Below are 22,502 nucleotides of genomic sequence, written 5' to 3' on the forward strand. Positions count from 1 at the left end.
GGATAGAAAGTTCGGAGAGAGCAGGAATGCTGATGCTGGTAGCTGCAGAGCTGGACAAGGATATTCATCTTTGCCCAAGGAGCCGTCGTGTGTGTGTGTGTGTGTGTGTGTGTGTGTGTGTGTGTGTGTGTGTGTGTGTGTGTGTGTGTGTGTGTGTGTGTGTGTGTGTGTGTGTGTGTGTGTGTGTGTGTGTGTGTGTGTGTGTGTGTGTGTGTGTGCGTGCGCGCGCGCGTGCCTATGTGTTTGTATGTGTATACATGACTGTGTGTAGTTTTTATTCCTTCCTAACCACAGCATCGCTGTCCCGCTAGGTTGGGCCCAAAGGCTTGTTGGGCCCAAAGGCTTGTTGGCTTCAGCAACACTTTACCATACTGCAGCGTGGGCTGCCTTCACAGTTTTCTACACTAATTTACTGTTATAGTCAGCAGCTGCCTCAGCCAATCTGTAAAGATGAGATATTTGTATCTCAAAGGATGATGAAAGACTTTTGTTTAGCGTCAAGAAAAAGCATCGTGGAGCACAAACATGGCTTCAGTAAGCCTGTGTTTTCTGGTGACAGAAGCTGTCAGTCGCTCGGCTGTGAATCTGAAGTCTTGTTTGTCATGTCGTGTATCTCTGCGTCGCACGCAGGTCCCAAAGCTTGTGTCCTTGGAGCCAAAGAAAGGCTCGCGCGCCGGAGGAACCAAAGTGACCATCAGGGGCGAGCACCTGGACATCGGCTCTCGGGTTCGAGTCATGGTCAATGACACATTGCAATGCATCATCACAGAGTGAGTGCAACTCACATGGAAACAGTTCGCAACTGCTGTTGGTTGCAGTCTTTGAAGCAAGTATATCTGCTCATTTAGGCAAACTTCTTTTCCAGCTGGTGCAGGCGGCACCGTGCACAAGTACCCTGGAGTAGCCAGAGTAAATAAACACAAGCGCAAGGAGAACATGCAAACTCCACACAGAGGCACCACCAGTCACCATGCCACAGACCTACACTGCTCTGCCTTTTGCTTTGCATGTAAATCACTTCCGTAGCCGTGTGTACATTCATGACTTATGTAAAGAACTCAAAAAAGACGATATCTTCCTTTATTGTCTATCTTGGCAGGCAGAGTGGACATTTAACAAACACACAGCTGCAAAAATTTGCCAGCATTTTCAGGAAGTATGGTTTTTCGTCTGACATTTTATCATGTCAATGGTACTCTCTAAGAGGGTTAGTTCAAAACAAATCTGGGGTTACAATATGTAATCAACAACCTTTCAGTGAGGAGCCGCAGAACTTTGCCATGCCAAGCCAATCAGAGGCAGAGCAGCACCACTGTAGTATGATTCATAAACTCACATCCAGGTCAACTCGACATGATGTTTATAACTGATACCACATGCGTATTTAGGTTTGGAAACGTGAAACTGCTTCACAATTTGTAGGGCAATCATTTAAATACCTGGAAAGTACCTTAGAGAGTTTTAAGATGTTTTTCAATTTGAAATCTCATCATGACTCAACATCATTGTGTGCCATTTTATATGTACTTCCTCAAAAATCCCTCAGAAAGTGTAAAATGGAAGCAAGTCATGCTGCCAATAAGGCGGCAAGAAATGCAGAACTTTGTCAAGTATAGTCACTTTCCTCATAAAGTTCTCACGTTTTAATTCACTGTCTCTACATGTTTCCATGCAGCAATGCAAAATATTTCAATAAAAGACATTCCAACTGCAATAAACAAGACTTTAATTGTATTTGCTGTGTAGACATCCTAAAGTAAGTGCATTTACAATTTCCTCCCTGGTTGTGTGTGTGCATTTTTGTTATTTTTGTTTGTTGCAGGAAAACAGATGACGTGATTGACTGTACCATGCCTCCAGCCTTGCATGCAAACACTGACTCAGTGTTAGTGTGTGTGGAGTTTGAAGATTATCCCTGTCAGGATGTGGATCTGAGCACCACGTACACCTATGAGAAGAACCCAATAATCAACTTTATCCATCCAAAAAGGAGCTTCCTCAGGTAGGTGGACACACACACAGACACACACACACACACACACACACACACACACACACACACACACACACACACACACACACACAGACACACGCATCAGTTATGTTCACGCCAAAATGTTTTAAACATTTCAAGCTGTGTGACTCTGCGGTTTCCTTTCCATCCCAGCCTCAGAAAAAGTCATTACTCTAATGTTGTCCTGTGTATTTTCCCTCCATTGTGCTCTAAATAGCACAGCGTGTGTGTGACAGGGCAGCGGCAAGTCTTTGATGACATGTGCGGATTTTCACTGCAGCAGTCAAACTGTTTTGCATTATTATCTCGTCCCCAGTTTCTCTCTCATTTTGGCGCAGTGTCCTGGAGCATTTGCATACCAGTAAGAGTTTGACACATTTGAGTATGTGTGTGTGTGTGTGTGTGTGTGTGTGTGTGTGTGTGTGTGTGTGTGTGTGTGTGTGTGTTGCAGTGGTGGCAGGACCATCACAGTGTCAGGCCAAGGTTTTGATCTGGTGCAGAGTGTCACCATGCAGGTGCTGGGAATTGGACAAACGGTGAGTAATCAACCAAACTGTTTTTCTTTTAACTTGATGAAGCTCTTTCAGGTATGTAACAAAAAGAGGGGGTGATTTAGAGTTGAAGGGAACAAAGTGAAAACTTTTAATAAGTCACGGTGTGACTGGAGATCTGCTTATTTGCATACTTTTTGAAAGATATCGCCCCACAAAACAGTTCATAATGAGGTACTGTTTGAGAAGTACAAACTTTTAGTGTCTTCCTTGCTCCGCTCACAGCACTGCTCGGTCCTCTCCACCTCCTCAATCATCTGCCCGTCTCCATCGTCCAGCCAGTCCCAGCAGACCTCGGTGCAGTTCTACCTGAATGGCGTCCTGTACACGGGAGACAGCCCCTTCTCCTTTGACAGCGAGCTTGAGGAAGAAGAGGAGGAACCTCATAAAGGTCACTTTCTGTTGGAATATGTGGAGGACCCCCAGTTCTTCACCGCCAACAAGGAGAAGCTGATTAAACATCATTCAGGGGAGCCGCTGACGCTCATCATCAACGTGAGTGATGCTGCCGGGACGCCTCCACTGTGTCTTCACTGTGGCGTTGTTCATAAATCAAGCAAATGTTCTCCTTCTATGATAAATGTGATCCGTGCCCCCTTGTTGGTCATCCTTAGTTAAATGGATCTACTTCATTGATGACATGTTTATTGTCTTTTACACAACCTTGGCACCGACACAATCGTTGTGGTTGTATCACATAAAACTGAACATGCTCACATTAGTCTGCCTGCCACTGTAGGTAACTTTACAACAATCTTTAATAAGGAAATAAACTCATAAATCAGAGTTTAAAAGTTTACACTATTCAACCCAATAAGTATGCTTATGAGTTAGAAATAAATGATCAGATTCAGTTGATGCAAGATGTTTTGTTCGTAAATTTGCTCTCAATGTTACTGCAGATAACTAATGTCTTGGCTTTGAATATCAATTTTCAAACATTTGGTAACTACCTCTAGAAGCAAAGTGTAGTGAAAAGCATCAGTCAGGGAAATGTACATAAATATCTGAACCAAATGTTATATTCTACTAAACAAAAGTCTAGGAAATTGGTAGCACTTGATAACCGAGAGTCATTTGTGGTTCATGAATACCTGAAATAAACCTGAACAATCAAGTGAAAACAGTCAAAAGGTTTAATTTAAATGAAACATTCTGCATTGAAAATCAAATCAGAAAACAAGTAATGCTATCATACAACTCAGAGTTAATGCTGATGTCTGCAAGCTAAATCAGCCATGATATCCTAAACATTTGAACGTTTTGCTGCTGGATTGTGTGTCAGTTAACCAACATGTGAACGTTACAGGCAGTACTTCAGCAGGTCTGAGCTCTGGCCTGAAATATGGGTCACAGTTAAATTGATGGTGGCACACAGAGCGACGTCTTCCCTGAAGCTGAATTGTTATCCAAACTTACCTTCGGGAGACTGTGAATATGTGAATATCACAATTTGTGGCAAACCATACAAAAGTTGTGGTTAAAATCCAACAACTGCCAACCGAGTGGTGAAGAGTCAGAGACGGCCAAATGAGGATTCATCCTCCACACACGATAAACTCGGGCCTCAACACCTTTTCTGTTGAGATATTTCAGTCTTCACCAGATTTGTTGACAGATCAGCTGCCATTGCTGTCTCTTCTTCTGTTTGTTTTCTTGATAAAACACACGTCAGATTGATATTACCGTCAGTAAATATTAAGGATTTGACATTCTCAGCTTCAAATATTTACCTCTCTCACTCAATCCATTAAACCCGTGATGTTATTTTCTGGTGTTTTCTTGTTTTTTTCCGGCTCCGAAGGCAGCGCCGCCGTAAAGCTGTCTGCCCCCACTGTGAAGAGCAGACAGAGCTGAGAGTTTCTTTATTCATATTCACATAAACCAGAGGCACATAAAACACATCAAAGGCCTTGTCCTCTGAAACGTGTTCACTTCTGTTGGCGGTCCACGGGGGGAAGGGCACCTCGGTGGGGGGTCTCGTGTTCCTGCATTCTGGCTGATCTAAGCACCTGTCTGTACGAATTCATCAGCCTAAAGGGCTGTGACACCGTGCGACGTGCACATGCTAACAGCACAGACAGGGAAGTTCGAAACATGATGCAGTTTCCTCTTTCTGTGTTTGTGTGTGCCAGGATGAGGCCCCTGCAGTAATCGCTGCCTCAGCCTGTCTGCATGGGCGACTCGGCTGTTGTTTCCTGTTTTATTTAGGAAGGTGAATTCCACTTGTGGTGGCCCTGACGGGGAGCGAGAGAGACAGAAGCTGGAGAGAAACTGTGTTTGTTTAATAGGGAGCTTGTTAGCCAGGCGGATCCTATATTAAGGACCTGAGCTGGAATGTGGGTGGGTTTTGTTTGCATTCATCATGTTTAGTCTAATAGAATGTTTTTTTTATTTTGGTCGGATTAGCTTATGTGTGAAAATGTGACGCACGTTGGTGTTAAAAAAATATATTTTTCCAATATGCTTGAACATATTTGTGATAGTTGTGTGTGTGTGTGTGTGTGTGTGTGTGTGTGTGTGTGTGTGTGTGTGTGTGTGTGTGTGTGTGTGTGTGTGTGTGTGTGTGTGTGTGTGTGTGTGTGTGTGTGTGTGCGTGCGTGCGTGCGTGCGTGTGTGTGTGTGTGCAAGGAAATATTTGTTGACAAAAACCCAGGGGCCTGCATCCTGCTGCAGGGACAGGACACTGCCCAGAGGGTGTAATCAAAGCAAGGAAACACACATAGGGGATAAGCACACACACATGCAGACACATACTTCCTCGTTTGTCATTCTCATATTGAAGGGAAATTGCATTTTTATACAGATGGGGTTGTGTTTTTGTAGGTCAAGCCATCATTCTGATTAGAAGGAATAACATTGTGCATACCAAGTTAATTGCAGAGATCTGAAGTAAAGAAACAAGCATGCAGGGGGGGAAAGGCGAAAGTTTAAAGCTTACATCTTTATTGCTATATTACATTCACTACAGTTCACAAATTGGCAGTTAGGTTGGGCTTTTAACTTCAAATGTAAAGTTTTAACTAATGCAGCTATACATTGGACCTGTTTCTTAATTGATGGACTTAATGCTTCCCAGACCTCATCCTGCAGGCATTATATGACACAGAGCAGTGAGACTGGCACTAATACAGAATATCTCGAAAGTTTTTGGAAAGGTTTCATAATAAAAATCCCACATGAGCAAGCACTGGCAGTGGAAATCAGAAAGAAATGCCTGCAGAACCAGACTCACAGGTGGTAGCTTTCTGCAACTCTGGCTGAAGTTAAAGGATATTAAGAGGGAAAATGATGAGCCAGAGACAAAGAGCAACAAACAAACAAACAAACACGTTGACTTCAGAAGCTAATCAACAAGCTGCAGACTTGATGGAGGTTTCCTGCTCTACTGTCAGAGATCCTACAGGAAGGTAAAGAGGAGAGAGAGAGAGAGAGAGAGAGACAGAGAGAGAGAGAGAGAGAGAGAGAGAGAGAGAGAGATCGAGATGTAATGTTAGTGGAATGTTGTGGTAAAATATGAACATAGAAACTAAGAAAAGCAGAGAAGCTCAATGCTTTGAAGAAAGTCTCCCAGCAGTCTAAACATACATCAGCTTACTTTAGCCTGATTTTAGAAATAGTCCAGGGGACCTGAGCCAGCCTGCACAATAAACTGTAGCAAATAAGAAAGTTTTAAGCCTGATCTCAAAAGTAGGGGCTGTGTAGCGAATAGTCTGTTGCCTGGAAGCTCGGCCTCGGATTCTACTTTTTGAAATGCTAGGGATCTCCAATAAACCCCCACTCTGAGACTAAAGTGTTGTGATGGGATTATATGGGACTTCCAGTGTTTTAGGAAATGATGGAGCATTTGTTTGTTAAGTGTTTGTCTCAACAATTGAAAGTGTATAAAAACATGTTACTTTTTTCATTATACAGTTTGACAATGAACACGCAACGAGCCTATAAATGTACAGTGTCACCACAGCAGTTAGAAGCTGCAACAAAAGACACAAGAAAAAGTTATTTTGTTGCAGTCAATAGATTTTAATGGGGATAACGGCTCCTACAAAGAAATGTCTAAATGTAGACTTGCTTAATAAAGATCCATAAAGACTGGAAGCTGTTGAGTTAAAGAGGTATTACAGCTATTAAACCTCACACTTTCAAATAGTATGAACATCTGAGAAGGACACGTAAAAATAATCATTACATTTAAGTTAAATTACATGTTTAGTCCCAGGATGTTACAAACCATCCAAACCACAAATTTCTCGGAATCAAACCTTCACCACCTGATAGTCATTTGTCAAACTCCATGTTGAAGGTTTCCAAGGGAGGGTGAATAGCTCAGATATCTGGGTTAGAGTTGAATAAAGACGTCACTACCATCCAGGTTATTTTTTCAGACTTTAGAACCCCCCCCCCCCCCCCCCCCCCCCCCCCGTGTCCTTAGAAGATGCTTATGTTGTAACAAGCTGAGAGTTATACGTAGTGACTAAGCAAAGTCACTCATGTGTGAAAGATCGGAGGAGTATCCCTCTAATTAATGGCATATCATTGGAAAAGGCTCCTGTAAAGGCCCTGAGAATGTTATTCTGGGCACAGGCAGGGAGGATCATCAGTGGCTTTGTTTGTAGAGACTTCCCAGACCACGTGAGAGAGGCAGCGGGGATGTTTGCTGCTTTAAGTTGAACTCTAGCCCAAGCTGGATGAGTTTTCTGCTGCCTTTCCGCTGTGTGACAGCTGCATGACGGGCCCGCCACAGCTCGCTTTCTTTGTATGAGTCGGCGACTGGCTGTGCGTCGGCACGTATGTGTGGGTTCAAGCTCCTTGTGAATGTTATCTGTGCCTGTTCAAAGCGGGCCCCACTGGTCGGTTACCGCTGACCATCTGACGGCTGTTTTTGTTCCTTCCTGGCGCAGAAAGTGCCAAGCGATCTGGAGCTGGTGCCGGAGGAGTACTTGGTGATGATTGGCTCCTATCCCTGTAACATCAGCTTCCATAACGACCAGCTGTTCCACTGCACCATCAACGGGCTCCTGAGCTCCAGCGAAAGGGAGCTGCCTGTCACTGTAAGTATGTAAAACACCAGAATAAAATACACATACACATCCCGCCTCGTGTTGAGAGGACCCCGTTAATTTAGGGATATCACCCATCTGTCATGCAGCGTTCAATCCAGGCGTTTAGTCAGACCATCTGCGATGTTCATTGAAACAGATTTGATCTGCCCTGTAAGTGATATGTGCGTGCCGCTCTCCATGCATTATGAATGGTTTGTAGTTTCTGAGCGTGCCACCGTGAGTCAGTAGTTAATGGGGGTGGTGAGCTGTCAACTGTGCCACGACGCCACAACAAAAAAAATGTGACATGCTTTGGAATCACTCTTCATGTCTGAAATCCTTTAACAGTGTATTTATTAAAACCGACACTGTCGCTTCTGTTCATCAGGTCATCCGAGTAGCGCTGAGCTCTCCCTCTTGCACTTGTGTTTTGGTTTTGCTCCGACGTATTCTCCATCACAATTAAAGGTCTTAATCAAGACATGGTCAAGCATTCTGCGGTGCTGATAAAACCAAACACCCTCATTCCTCCACCCATCTCCCTTCCCCATCTGTTGTTGTCCATCCGGCTCTGTGTTGATAGAGCTTTATTAAAGGAGTGCGCCTTCATCTATATTTAAATATGAGCCAAACTGTGAGTGCTTTGCTGAAATAGCTCAGAAACATATGTTAGTCTCAGCTGAGTTGTACTGTAAGAAGCGTTTCCCCCCATTGACACAGAAATAGAATGAAACCTTTTATTTTATTTTTTCCTGCCCCTTTCACTCACTCTTTGCCTCCATGGCTTGTGTGGTTGTAGCTCATTCGGGTTCCGTCCCTACCCTGTCCGTCTCCCAGGATGTCTCCCAATAAACACAAGCAATTAGCAAAGACATAAAGCCAGGGCAAGGGTCAGACAGGATGTCATAACATAAATGGGTGGGCTGCCCGTACACAAGCAGGGAGGGTGATTTGTGTGCACGTTTGACAGGGGCATAAATACAGAGCGCACGTATATTTTCCTTTGTGTCGGCACATTTGAATACATGCATACATGTTGGGGCTGACGCGTAGCTTATGGCCATTTGTGTTTCTTCACTTACTTTTGGTGGCAGCTCTATTTTTACGCGCCTGTGTTGTGTTTGGCTCTGAAGTGGAGCTGAGCTCCAGAAGTGGATGAGGGGAAGCAGTGTTTTTGTACCCTAAGCGAAACAGGAACATGGAACAATGGCATTTTCCCCTCCATTACACCAAGTCTGGCTGTTGCAGCCTCTGGAAGAGGGCCTTCTCTTGCCGGTCTGAGTAAATATATGCCTGGACCAGAAAGAGAAGGAGACAATGAGGAAAAGAGGGACCCCAGTGAGCCAGTTTCCCCCCTCAGAGTGAAAACCAGAGTCAGAGGGATTTGGTCCGAGGATTGGAGGCTTTTTATCTGAGTCTCTTTTTATGAAGTATGTTGGGATTGTGGAAGGAGAGGGAACGATGTGAGCAGAGACCACAGAGACCCTGCTGACTAATCAGAAGGCAGAAGTGAAAGTTCTTTTCTTGTCACATCTGGGTTAGTCTGAACTGCGTGACTCCTCGAGCTCATTGCAGCGCGAGACCATTTTTCAAAATCTACACGGTGTAATCTTTTATTCTTTTTTTTTTCTGTGTGTCTGCACCTGTGTCCGTGAAAGAATTTATGTGCCTGTGCATGTGTGCAGATATTTCAGTTCCCATTAGGAAGTGCCTGTGTTGTATACTGCATCGGTTTTTTTAGACCGTGCTACAAAGGAAATATATGATGTGCGTATTGTTTCTGCTCATTACTGCTCCTTCTTCATGGCCTTCCGTCTCATTTCTTTCACCAACAGTGAAGTGTAATGCAGAATTTCTTAGCAGGATGGACATCAGAAGGTTTTATTTGACTCCCATTTGATCATTCCGAAACTTAGTATCCAGGGACGGTAGCTAAAATTAAATCACTTTGACTGTCACAGATCTGGAGAATGACATCCCCTTAAATCTTCTTATATGTGCTGCTGCAGTTTGTATTGCTCTTTTACAGAGTTGCAAAGTGCTGCCACAACATTTTTTACACATTTGCTCAGCTTTAGAGTTAACTTGTGACGTTATGTAAACAGCAGTTCCAGAGATCTTTTAACTGGGGTATTTTTGTGATCGCTCTTCACTAGGAAGGCAGTGATGGGATTCATTGTGTGATTCAAAGTTGAATGCTAATTGTGTAAAGATTCAAGGGTTATACTCAGATGTCTTTATCTTTAATGATACCTTATTGTAGAATGATTCCAATTTTGTTGTCTCTGATCCATGCGCTTTTTGTATTATGATGTACTTGTATCAGTAATGAAAGGTTAGACTGTTTTTAGTTTTCTTCTCCCAGTATACTGCTGTAACATGAGAAAATAAATTGTATTTTTACATCCTTGAGATACGTACATTTACTGCAAAAGCTCTTTCGGGTTATATTTTTCTAAACTATTAAGGGCACAAAACAATTTACACATATTTACCTCGTGGTCTAAATCAAGAAACAGTGTTTCCAAACCTCGAGTTCATGACTCATCTGAAGGAGAGTCGGGGATCACGTGGGTGAAGATTTCAAAACTGTATACGATGTGCCTATTATTTGCACATGTTAAAAAATAGTCACAGTAGGATACAATGCAGATTATAATTTCTTTTTTGTGTATGATGTCGACCACCAGTTAATTTCTCATGTGACTGAAGGAACAAATCATCAAGTGCAACATTCTTCTACTTCTTCTTCACTCACGTGTTTGCGCATTTTAATTGAAAAATAATGATTGTGATGCTCTTGTAACGTGGAAAATACATTGTCATCTGGTGGTATTTCGAGGTGTTTTGGCTTCACAACAGTGGTAGGTTTCCTCTTTTTCTGATGTGGAGCCAAGATGGCAACTGTTGAGAGCAGGACGAGTGCAGTGCTGACTTTGTATACTGAGAAAAATCTCATACTGACAGTGAACCGCATGACAGCTTACCTACAACTCAGAATATAAACTCTTGAGTGCAAAAATGCATGATTTGAGATGCAGAATAGATTTGGGGCTATTTTTGTTTGTTTATTAAAGCATTATATTTTTTGTGCCACATTTTATTATGAGGATTTCTCTCTACAAAAACAGGCACAGATCGGTTCGTTAGAACTGGTGTTTCTTGCTTAACTGTCCCTGTCTTTCATCCATACAGCTGTAACGTAGCTTCTCATGTTATAAACACAGAAATATATCGGCAACATTCAAAGCCCATGAAAACAGAACGATACAAAGGCTGTTCTTTCTAGTCGCATCAAACAGGCACATTTGTTGTTGTTTGTCACTTTTGGCCCCTTGTTGTTGATAAAAGCATTGAAGTCGAATTAGAGTCTCACTAATATCCATATGATCATCTGCTTTGGTTGCTTGAGGCCACACGATTAACAACAATTAACTGCTTTCCTGAATGGATGATCTAACTTTGAAGTGTGTTTCCTACAAAGTGGGAAAAAAAAATACTCTCTCACATCAGGTCGTTAATTATTCGATGAATGAACTCATGTAGACACAGTCAGAAACATGTCAGCTGAGCATTCGGGGTATTCAAAAGAACCAACAGTAGAAAGAGAAGACAAGACGAGTGATATTAGATTAAGCAGATATTTAATAGAACTCAGCTCCAGTGTCATTTGCTCTTTTCTCTTTTGTTCTCTTTAGGTGCAAGTTGGGAACTTTCATCACACCATCGCCAAAGTGCAGCTCGGCGGCAGCGAGCTGGCCATCGTGGTATCCATTGTGGTGTGTTGTGTGCTGCTGCTGCTGTGCACTGTGGGTACGTTGTGTACACATGCTTACCAGCAGATGATTGATGTGTGCCTGCTATAGCAATGGACGCTCCAGATGTGGAGCAGATAAAAGGAATTCTGGGGTCATAGTTTCCTGCACTTGCTTCATCCCTCTTCAGTAGCCGGTGCACAAAGAGCCCAGTGTTCCTCTCAGCGTCTGCTCCGTCTGTGTGTGTGCTTTTGTGCGTCTGTCTGTGTGTGTGCACTGTAATCTCTGAGTGAGTGTGTCTGCAGGGCAGGTGTTTAGGTGAAAATTGGTGCGAGTGTGGGTTTTCACACCATTTCTAGTTTTAATTCGGATCTCAGATGTCCCCTACTTCCTCTCTCCGGATTTTGTGCACATGACATAAAATAACTTGTGCACAGATTTTCGATACACGTTGAAAAACGTGGATGAATTAAATGTTCTCACTTCTCGAAACATTCATGCAAATGTTTTTTTCACAGGCTTGAAAACATTTCAGGAAATCCTTTTACAAATTCTGAATCTTTAAAATCCATTTTCACCCCACGTTATGTTGTGGAGGTTGTGAGACTGTTATAATGCATGTTTTGAAAATAAATATGAACTGTTTTTTTCCCTCTGTTTGTTTCTCTCAGCTCTTGTAGTGTATTGCACAAAGAGCCGAAGGGCAGAACGCTACTGGCAAAAAACTCTACTACAAATGGAGGAGATGGAGTCTCAGATCAGAGAGGAGATACGTAAAGGTGTGTACGCACACACACTATTCTTCAACGGGCTTCTTTATCAAACATTTAGACCAGAAACACTGTTTTGCGTTGATTGACATGAAATAAAGAGCTTCTGGGGAGACAGAAATGTTGGCCACACGTATATGTCTGTTTGCCTAAGAATCTGTTTCTGTGTGTGAGCAAGACTTTTGTTTATTTTAAAGGTTTTTCTAGTCTGAAGTGGGAGAGTTGACAGATTTGTGCCTAGTAAGCGTGAGTCATAAAACACAGTGTCTGACAAATGATCAGTCACACACAGACACACTGAGTGGCCACATCGCCTCCACTGCATTTAGCCTATAGGAACCAGGCCTCTGTGTGTGTGTGTGTGTGTGTGTGTGTGTGTGTGTGTGTGTGTGTGTGTGTGTGTGTGTGTGTGTGTGTGTGTGTGTGTGTGTGTGTGTGTGTGTGTGTGTGTGTGTGTGTGTGTGTGTGTGTGTGTGTGTGTGTGTGTGTGTAAGAGAGAGTGTGTGTTTTACTTCTGTGTCTGTCTGTGAGCGCCTGTGTGTTTCTAGGGCATTAGAGTAAAGCCGCGTGAAGGCCACTCCACGTCTCAGCACCCAGATTTATGGTTTGGAGATGGAGGGGACGGATAGAGGAAGAGAAATGGAGGGAGGAAGCGATAGGAGCGGGAGTGAGGGCTGCGAGCCTGAGGAGAAGCAGGAGCGTGGGAGGGAGAGGAGGAGCGGAGAGGTTATTTAGTCAAAGGACACAGATAGATTTGTGGCCGAGTTCAGGGTGAGTGTGCACAAAAAAGAGGATAAAGAACCTGAAAGAGGAATAAAAGATGGCAAATTGACATCTTCCAGTGTAAACAAAAGGAGAAGTTTGGGTTTATTTTTTTCCTCCATGAGGTGTGAGGAGGAGGGGAGGTCTGCAACTCAGGCCTGCTGCCTCCAATCTGGGTTTGACGATGTGAACTGGCTGGTTTAGAGGCCGCTTCAGTGAGCAGGAGGATAAATAACCTGGTGAGGTGATGAAAAATGTTTTAAATCCCAGAGGACTAGTATTTTGTTCTTTCTGCATAAACACAGTCCTAAGAAACTGCCATTGTAACCCAAATACGTCTCTCATCCCAACACAGGAAGCACTTTTCCATAAAGAGATCTCTGGCGTCTCATTAGTGGAGAACATTATCCTCTGCTGGTACATGCTATCCTATAAAGTGGCTACAATATTAGCATGCAGATTTGAGTCCGTGTCTGGACATGGTGATACTGTTTCTGCATGGACTAACCTCAGCCTGCACACATGTTTTGGATAAGAGCCTCAGACTGGATTTGGCTGCAGTGATTGTCGTTTGGTAAATATTTGCCTGCATGCCATAATGGGCTGCACAATCTGGCAGTGAGAAGAGGAAAAGATGAGAGGATTAGCGTCTGTTATATTTAGTATTCAACCAGAACGTGAAGCTCGATCGTGGAAGTGAAATGATAAATTTCTCTGTCTCTAATTTGAAATAATTTACCCCGAAATCAGCCAGACTCTTTCAGCAGCCTGAGTGAAATTTATGATCATTGTATTATTTCGTAAACACATTTCTCACTCACTTCACTTAGCAACCAAGTTTGGGGAGCCAGATGAAGAAATAACTGTGCTTCAAAAAAACATTCCCATGACTCAACCCTCTTTTGTGTCTTTCTGGTTTTGTGCTTTCAGGTTTTGCAGAGTTGCAGACGGACATGACGGACCTGACCAAGGAGCTGAATCGGAGCCAGGGCATCCCCTTTTTAGAGTACAAACAGTTTGTCACTCGTACGTTCTTCCCCAAGGTGAGAAACCCCATTTTCCCCTGTTATCTGATTTCAACTGCCACACTGACAGTACCATTGTTCTCACTGTGGTTTCAATACCCCCCCCCCCCCCCCCCCCAACATTTACCGTTGCACGTTTCCCACTGTTTATAATATGTGGGATAAAAATTCACCTTGGAACTTTTAAACATACAGCAGACATCTCACAAAGTGTAGCTCAGTCCGGCGCCCTGCGGGAGAGGTAATGTGTTCTCTATAGGTAAGCATTTTTCTGATGTGCGAGCCAACCCGAAGGTAGACTGTGGGTCTATCTGTGGGTGGGTGTTTTTCCACCAGTACAGACAGACACAACTCAGCAGGCTTTGTCTTCCAACCACAGGCATGGACTCTCAAGGAGACAGAACAATGGCGGGCACTGAGACAAGGAAACTTTCTCCCTGATCTCTCACAACGCACTCTTTACTCGACTCACACACCCACGCTGTTTTTGCAACTATAAACAATGTTTCACAATGACAGCCATGCTGGTGAGAAGTGGACAGAGGATGCAGAAGGAGAGTGTTGAAAAGCTGCGAGGAGGAAAGCGTATATTCAAGTGTTTTGGTGCTGCTGTATCGTTTTTCTGTAGTTTCCCTCTAAAACAGCCAACACTTTATGCATGACCCTTCACGCTCTTGCTTTTTACAAGCGCGTCTGCTTGTTTGAGATTACACACTCACAAAACAATGTTAGACACACACTTAGACACAGTTACAATAAAAACCGAACGTATCTGTCCTGCAGTGACAGACTACGTTAAAAAGCTGCCACTTAGCTGTGGGTCACTTTGTCGTCAAAGCCATTAAGGATCATGACGCTTCGTGTCGCGGCGTCATATTTCCTTTTCATGCTTACTCAGAACTTATTCAGGGTCTGTTTAAGAAATCCAGTGTTTTGTGTTGAGATTCCAAACTTACAGCCAACAGCTCTTTTTGTTCTCCCTGACTATCCGTTTTGTGTTTATGGCTGCAGCTGACTTTTGTGTCACAGTTTTCCCCGTGTGTTTATTTGGGCTTTCAGATGTGCTCGGATTACGAGAAGAGTCTGGTCCAGCCTGCCTACGAGAATGACGGCTTCGGCCCCCGAGCGCTGCCAGAAACCCACCCACTGCTGCAGGACTGGAAGGTGAGGGGTTAAGCCATTAGGTTGTTAGGTTAGGTTTCCTTCTGCCAGAGTGCCTTGATTTGGGTCCTTTTAAACTCCTGGGTGCCTGAAGTGGGTCAGGCTGAAGCATATTAAGGTTTCATGGGGAGGTAGATGAGCAGTAAAGAAAAGCATGTCGTGCAGTTTTTCTCATTTGCACATGTGTGTGTGTGTATGTGTGGGTGTGTGTGTGTGTATAGAGTATGTCACTATATTATCTGGAAGGGCTTGAGTGTGGGAATGCTAATGTATGTCATTCAGCGGTTTCTAGTGAGTAAGACAAAAAACATTCAGCTACACAAAAGATACGCTGCCCACCGAGTTGATGGCAGGTTGTTGACACACTTCCCACTGGCTCTCAGGCAACCAGAGTGTTGCTACTCACTGAAGTCCAGCTCCAGTCAATGTGTGCATGTTTATGTGTGCGTGTCTGTGTGTGTGTGTGTGTGTGTGTGTGTGTGTGTGTGTGTGTGTGTGTGTGTGTGTGTGTGTGTGTGTGTGTGTGTGTGTGTGTAGGAACAGCCCAGAATGGGAGTGAATATGTTCGTGCTCCAACACATTTGTGCGTGAACGCACGCGCATGTGTACGTGAAACATTAGAACGAGAGAAAGTAAAGATTGCAGCACCAGTTTTAGGTCGGCAGCCGGGGGAGCCTGTCTAACGGTGATGAAGTGCTTTGGATCCACATCGTCTTCCCAGGAAGTGTTTTCCAGGTCACAGCAAATAAATCTCGCAGGCGGGCATTTATCTTAATGGACACCCCTGTTCTCCTTCTGTCAGGCTGCAAACTACACCATATGGCTGCAGTCCAGAGGGAAGACTTCATCACACTGCTGCTTAGTCGCACCCATGGATAGGCCACACTCATTAAGTCGACTCTGCACATTTAGAGACAATCACGCACAGTAAGGGACTCGGGCGGGATGTACAGATGCTGTAGAGAAACACCAGAGAGGGAAGGGCCCGAGGAGGCGGTGTGAAGAAGTGTGATGGAAAGATGAAGTGTTCACTCAATGGGTCACTTGAGATCAGAGGGTGAAATAGATTAGGGAGGGCGCAGCAGGTGTGTAATCTAGTTAGGACGAATTCACAGAGAAATAACTGTTCAATCCCCCCTCTGTCATCAGGCCACCAACACAACAAGGCCAAACGTAGAGGAGGGCATCACTCTCTTCTCCACTCTCCTCAATAACAAGCACTTCCTGATCACCTTTGTCCACGCGCTGGAGCAGCAGAAGGACTTTGCAGTACGAGACAGGTAACTGCTTCATATGACACATCCTTCAGACTTTAAACCATTGTGAGTAATAGAATATTCCATTTCTTGGTTATACGATATTTTGAACTATAAATAGGGTTTCTGGAGATTTGCCAGTTCACGTTATCTCGTAAAGTGTTTTAAAGCCACTTTTTTAAATTCCACTTGAAAAAAAAAAAATAATGGCCAAATTTTAAGGTTACGAGCACAGAGATAATTATCTACCAACCCTACAGGTCCCCTCATTTCTGCAGAGCATTTTGCCATCCTTGATTTTGTGTTATGACCCAGAGCATTTACTGGTTTGTTCCTCTCCCTTCCCTCTCATCATCGCAGCAGGAACAGAAAAAGCAGCAAAAGGACAATGTTACCAACTAATTGGTGATAAACACGGTGGAGCATTTATCAGTTAATAACACAAGCGTGTGTCCCACAGTATGGTGATGCAATATTATTAGTGAAGTATCTATTGGACTTACTCTATATAAGCTAAATAAATTTCACACGTTGTTCTGAATGTGTTTACCACTGTTTATTATATCAGTTTGAAAAGGGATCCCGTGCTAACTTGCAACCAAAATGTTTACTTCAATAGAATTAATGATACTTTATTAAAAGGAAACATACACACGGCGTTTCCAATACGGATTAATTCTCCACTAAAGAAGATTTTGCCACGTAGTGTTGCTGTCGTTAGTACTCTTGCCTCAGAGGGATAATGTCGCTGGATGGGCTTGCAAGGCCTTTCTGTGTAGTTTGCATGTACCTCCTGTGCACACACGGCTTTTCTGTGGGTCACAGTCCAAAAACAAGCATTTTCAGAGACTCTAAACGCACGTTAGTGTGAATTTGAGTGTGTGTGACTGCCACTGTTTGCCCTGTTATGGTTAATTGGACTGACCACTTGTCCAAGGTGTAAACTGCCTTCACCTACAGTCAGCTGAGATCACCTCTTCTCCTCCCATGACCCCCGAGGCAGTATGGAAGATGGATGAGTAAAGAAAAATGAAGAGGGGAAAAAATTACAGCCACTGAAGTCTATTTAAAAAGATATAAAATAGTTGATTCTACAAGCAGTGACAATAAGTGAAGAGGAATGTGTTTGCTGCTTTAAAGCTCCTTTGCATGATTGTGTTTTTAATTTACTGTCCACTTAGTCACTACTAGTTATTGTTTAAATATACTGTTACTTGAGTCATTACTAGTTTATTTTTACTTTGGTTTACTTTCACTACTTCTCAATTGGCGGTTTTTCTCTAGTTCTACCTCTTTTGTGCCTTAGTTACACTCATGGATGCACACAGAGATCCTCTTGTAAGTCTTTTTAAGACTTATTCCATCTGTTAGTTCTGGTTGGAATAATTCTTGATCATATGAGGGTGTGCAGAAACCCTGATGTCTCTTCTCAAACTTAAGTCTTGATAGTACTTAAAGTAAGTCCCTAATTCTGAAAGACCTGTACTTATATTTGTGATAAAGTTTAAGGTACAAAACTTAAATAGAAAACTTTAAGTAAAGTAACAATATTCCTGCCTCTGCACGGCAGCCATTCATTCCTCGAAAGTCGCCACTTTATATCCATGTCAGGATTGCGGCGGTGGCTGCAGGCGAACTGAGCTGACATTGGGCAAAAGGTCAAGTACACCCTGAACAAGATGTCAGTCTGTCACAGTGCTCTCACACAGAGGCAGACAATAACACGCACGCACACGTATACACACACACACACACACACTAAAGCTTGAACTTGTGTGTGCATGTGTGTGTGTGTTAAGAAACGAGAATACCAGGATAAATTGCCCTTAAATTCAAGTTTATTTTAACCTCATATTGTAATTGACTTTTTTTGTATGTTCTGCTTCTTTAAGGACTTGTTTTCCTAAATGTCTGTTATCACTTTAACACCTTTTATTTGGCTTATTTCGTGTAACTTTCATATCCCTTTGACGTCTTATTTATCACTATGACTGTTGATATTATCATGTGTGTACGTGTGTGTTCCGTATGAGCACTCAGTCATGTTTGTAGGTGTCTGTTGGCTGATAATTCTTTTAAATGTTTTGTCAAAGAATGAATTGAAGCACTGCACGTTGCATTATATTGTCTGAAGGTTGAGGTTGATTCCTTTTTAAAGTTTCAATCACTCTGTAAATAATTACAAAACATTTAAAACACCTCCCACTATCACATCAATACACACCACAGCCTCAACACTTAAAACCACAAAATTATTGGGCTGGACGGGGAAAAACAGTGTGCTATTGTCATCTCTATTTTCCCAGACATCACTATGACAGCTTGTTTACTTCTGATTTGAGGTTGTATGTAATTGTTACAGGCAGCAAAAAAAAAAAAGAAGAGAGGAATGTTTACTTCAGAAAGTGGTCGCTCAAGTTTCACTCGGTCATATATCTCCATAGCTGTTTTGGTCTTGGATGTCCCAAAACTCAGTAGTCATTGTGAATCGGAGAAAAATTCCGGGGCCAAGACGACCGCAGCCCCGTCCCAGCACAGCGTCAGCACTTACTGACTGATGTAGCCCTCTTCCGGGTGGATTAAAGGGGCTTTGTTAGGGAAATCCCCTGCACCTCTGGACTTACTGACTCAGACACTCCCTGCATTGGATCAGGCTTTTATTTGGCTCTGCAGTCGCAGGTGCAGTGGGGAGGGCTAAACCTCATTGTCGCTTCGGTAATGTAGTTATTTCTTAAATCTCCACTGACCACACACTGACAGGGCATGTTTGCAAAAGCATTTTTGCTCATCCTTCTCCTCTGCTAATCTGTTTTCTCACTCCTCAGATGCAGCCTTGCGTCTCTGCTCACCATCGCCCTCCACGGTAAACTAGAGTACTACACCAGCATCATGAAAGACCTGCTGGTGGACCTGATTGACGCCTCCGCTTCCAAGAACCCCAAACTGATGCTGCGTCGCACCGAGTCCGTGGTGGAGAAAATGCTGACAAACTGGATGTCCATCTGCATGTACAGCTACCTCAAGGTGAGGACGGAAAAAATGGAGACTCATCAGAAATAATGACACAGGACTGATTAGACAGAGCTTCTCCAGCTCCAATTTGACCCCACCTCTGTGTCACATTCCTCAGGAAACAGTGGGCGAGCCCTTTTTCCTGCTGCTGTGTGCAATCAAGCAGCAAATCAACAAGGGCTCCATAGACGCCATCACGGGGAAGGCTCGCTACACCCTCAATGAGGAGTGGCTGCTTCGTGAGAACATCGAGGCCAAGCCACAGGTCCGATGCCTTTTCACGCTCTGGGTTTATCTTTCACATCCTTTGAGAGCTCAGAGTTTAATGTTGAACTCACTGATTCAACGAATGCCAGAAAGTTTGTGAAACTCAAAACTGCACCATTCTTCCCAAGTGTTTCTCACTTTGCTGTGTTTGTTTTCGCAGAACATCAACGTGTCCTTCCAGGGCTGTGGCATGGACTCGTTGTCTGTCAAGGTCATGAATACTGACACAATCTGCCAAGTTAAGGAAAAAATCATTGAAGCCTTTTATAAAAACCTGCCATTCTCCCAGTGGCCCCGGGCGGAGGACGTAGACCTGGGTAAGAGCACATTTTCTCTGATTATTTTCATCCCCTGCCCTCCCCAACCCTCCAAGATATAGTAATCTCCTTTGCAAAAGGTCAATTCCCCTCATGAAGCTCAACTAACCTGAGGCTGCAATATAATAAATGACAGAATGCATTGAGGAGAGTGTACAGTCATAATCACAAAGAGTTATTGCTTTCAAAAGCTGTGGAGCCTGCAGAGCCGATTTGATTAATGGCCCCGGAATATTTCCACAGGTCGTGACACAGCGAGTTAGAGCACGGCTGCCGCCTGTCTCGCATATTCCTCTCCGAATTTAGGACGAAATTGTCTAACAACACAATGTTCTTTCTTCTTTTTCCTGCTTTCAGAGTGGTTTGACTCTGGCAGCAACAGTAAGCTTCTGCAGGACCTGGACAACTCCTCAGTGATGGAGGACGGTCGAAAGAAGCTGAACACAGTCTTCCATTACCTGGTATGTGTGTGCGTGTGTGTGTGTGTGTGTGTGTGTGTGTGTGTGTGTGTGTGTGTGTGTGTGTGTGTGTGTGTGTGTGTGTGTGTGCGTGTGTGTGCGTGTGTGTGTGTGTGTGTGTGTGTGTGTGTGTGTGTGTGTGTGTGTGTGTGTGTGTGTTAGTAGCAGACCTTTGTGGTAGCTGTTATCACTATAACTATGTATACCTGATGTTGTAACACCAGCAGGAGGTTTGCTGAACCTGAGAACTCCATGTTAATGATGTGGATGGATGGATGCAGCCGGATGCATTAACTTCTGTTTGTGTCGCTGTTTGCGGCTGCGCCATGTTTCATTTTTATGATTGCGTCACACGGGTCATTTACTGCAGCGGAGCAGGAGCAGATTGTTGATACTTCATGTCGGTGTATTTCTAGAAAAAAGTGAAAGTGTAATAATGTTATTCTTGACTCAGGTACAGAGTCTCGAGAGTTTTATTTATTTTAAGCTTGCCTCATCGTATACAGCCATGATTTGATTTCATCTTTTGACTTCTGGACACAGTACATCTCTTATAAGCAACCCCTCCTCTCTATTCAGGCACCCTGAAGGTTTCAGCTCTCCAACTATCAGACTGTTGTTGTGTTTCTTACTTAACCATGACCGGCCTCCAAAGAGTTGCTCATGCTCACATTTAAAGTGTCCTCAGAGGAACTTGCTCCTTCAGCAGATAACAGTGAAAAACACACTCAGAACATAATGGGAATCATTGTGCACTAAAGGTCTGAAATAACACAGAGCAGACACATTTTAGGGCGGAGGTGAGAATTCATGATTTATGTTGTTTTAACTGTAAAAGTAAAAGTAAGTTGTGAAATGAGTAGAAATGTTGGCAATACGTTTTGGTGACATCTCATGATGTTAATGAGTGGTAGATTCTTTTTTGATAAACAAATGCAATTAATGAAAATATCTATATTTCATTCATAAAACTTTTTAGGGAACTCGATAAAATACTACGATCGAGAGCATTGCAATTCTAGGGTGTTGTTACCGGCAGTGGCGGGCCGTGCATTTCTGACCGAGGCCTTCACCAGTGCTGGTCTGACTCCATCCACCCCTCAATAACTTTTTTATGGCTACAAAAACCATGTTATCGTGGAGAAATGCAGTATAAAAAGTATTTGCATTACAGATACTCGTGTAGCCACAATAAATACCTTTATGAATGAAAAAAAAATCCAAATTCAGTCTCACCTTCAGCTGTAGCTGCATAAAATAGAGCTGCTTTTCCCAAAACTTCTGGGGGTCGAGAACGGTGACAAACATCAGCTTTTCGTGGTCTTGAAAATAATATAATGGCAAATAATATAATCCTGAATCCTGCTATTGAGTTTGTAGTGAGCGCAGATAAATTACACTGGACCTCCGTGCACTCAGAGTGCTGCGGTGCGTTCAATGACCTCTAGAAAAAGTCTGTCTTGAAAATTGTTTTGATGGAAAATCTGCAACCAAATCTCTTTATCTTCTTCTTTAGTCATTGTGGGTTGATAAAACCGCTATTATATAAACACAACTATATTTTTGTGCATGCAGCTCGCCACAGATGCCATCAGCTAGCGCTGGAGCGTGAACTCTGACGATCCAATCAGAGGGCTTGAATATGCTGACGTCACTCTAGGCCTTCAAGTATATAGAATGGATTATATGGATAATAAGTATTCATGGACAAAATATAATCAACATCAGTCTGTGATTCTGATATTTGTTCTTAGGCCTTCAGAGAAGGCCTTGCAGGCCCTGACGACCCGCCACTGGTTAAAGGATGTTTTTACTTCTGACTTGCGACGTCCGTCTTAAATAATGTTACTGTGATTCATGTTTGAAAGAAATAAAACCAAAATTACTTTGAACTTTCAAAATTCATCAAACTACGCGTAAACACCAAAGTTTTCTATGAATGACACATATTTCTTACTTGAACTTTGCAAAGCTTTTATATTCCTGATGTCACATTTATACACTATTGAATCCCACCTTACTACAGAAAGAAAGAAAGAAAGAAAGAAAGAAAGAAAGAAAGAAAGAAAGAAAGAAAGAAAGAAAGAAAGAAAGAAAGAAAGAAAGAAAGAA

General features: G+C 43.1%; 1 protein-coding gene across 1 annotated transcript in view; it reads left to right on the forward strand.

The window, feature by feature from the left end:
- The window catches only part of plxnd1 (plexin D1), an 87,446-nt gene that overhangs the window by 53,467 nt on the left and 11,477 nt on the right, over positions 1-22,502 (forward strand). Inside the window, exons 15-28 of the mRNA XM_080469208.1 lie at positions 631-770; positions 1,823-2,002; positions 2,466-2,550; positions 2,791-3,060; positions 7,467-7,616; positions 11,306-11,420; positions 12,034-12,141; positions 13,825-13,937; positions 14,979-15,083; positions 16,230-16,360; positions 19,162-19,360; positions 19,467-19,613; positions 19,776-19,932; positions 20,290-20,393. Of these exons, the coding sequence (XP_080325334.1) occupies positions 631-770; positions 1,823-2,002; positions 2,466-2,550; positions 2,791-3,060; positions 7,467-7,616; positions 11,306-11,420; positions 12,034-12,141; positions 13,825-13,937; positions 14,979-15,083; positions 16,230-16,360; positions 19,162-19,360; positions 19,467-19,613; positions 19,776-19,932; positions 20,290-20,393 (2,004 nt within the window). The remainder of the gene's footprint in view (positions 1-630; positions 771-1,822; positions 2,003-2,465; positions 2,551-2,790; positions 3,061-7,466; positions 7,617-11,305; positions 11,421-12,033; positions 12,142-13,824; positions 13,938-14,978; positions 15,084-16,229; positions 16,361-19,161; positions 19,361-19,466; positions 19,614-19,775; positions 19,933-20,289; positions 20,394-22,502) is intronic.

The sequence above is a fragment of the Lipophrys pholis genome, assembly GCF_963383615.2.
Source record: "Lipophrys pholis genome assembly, chromosome: 8".
Taxonomy (NCBI): domain Eukaryota; kingdom Metazoa; phylum Chordata; class Actinopteri; order Blenniiformes; family Blenniidae; genus Lipophrys; species Lipophrys pholis.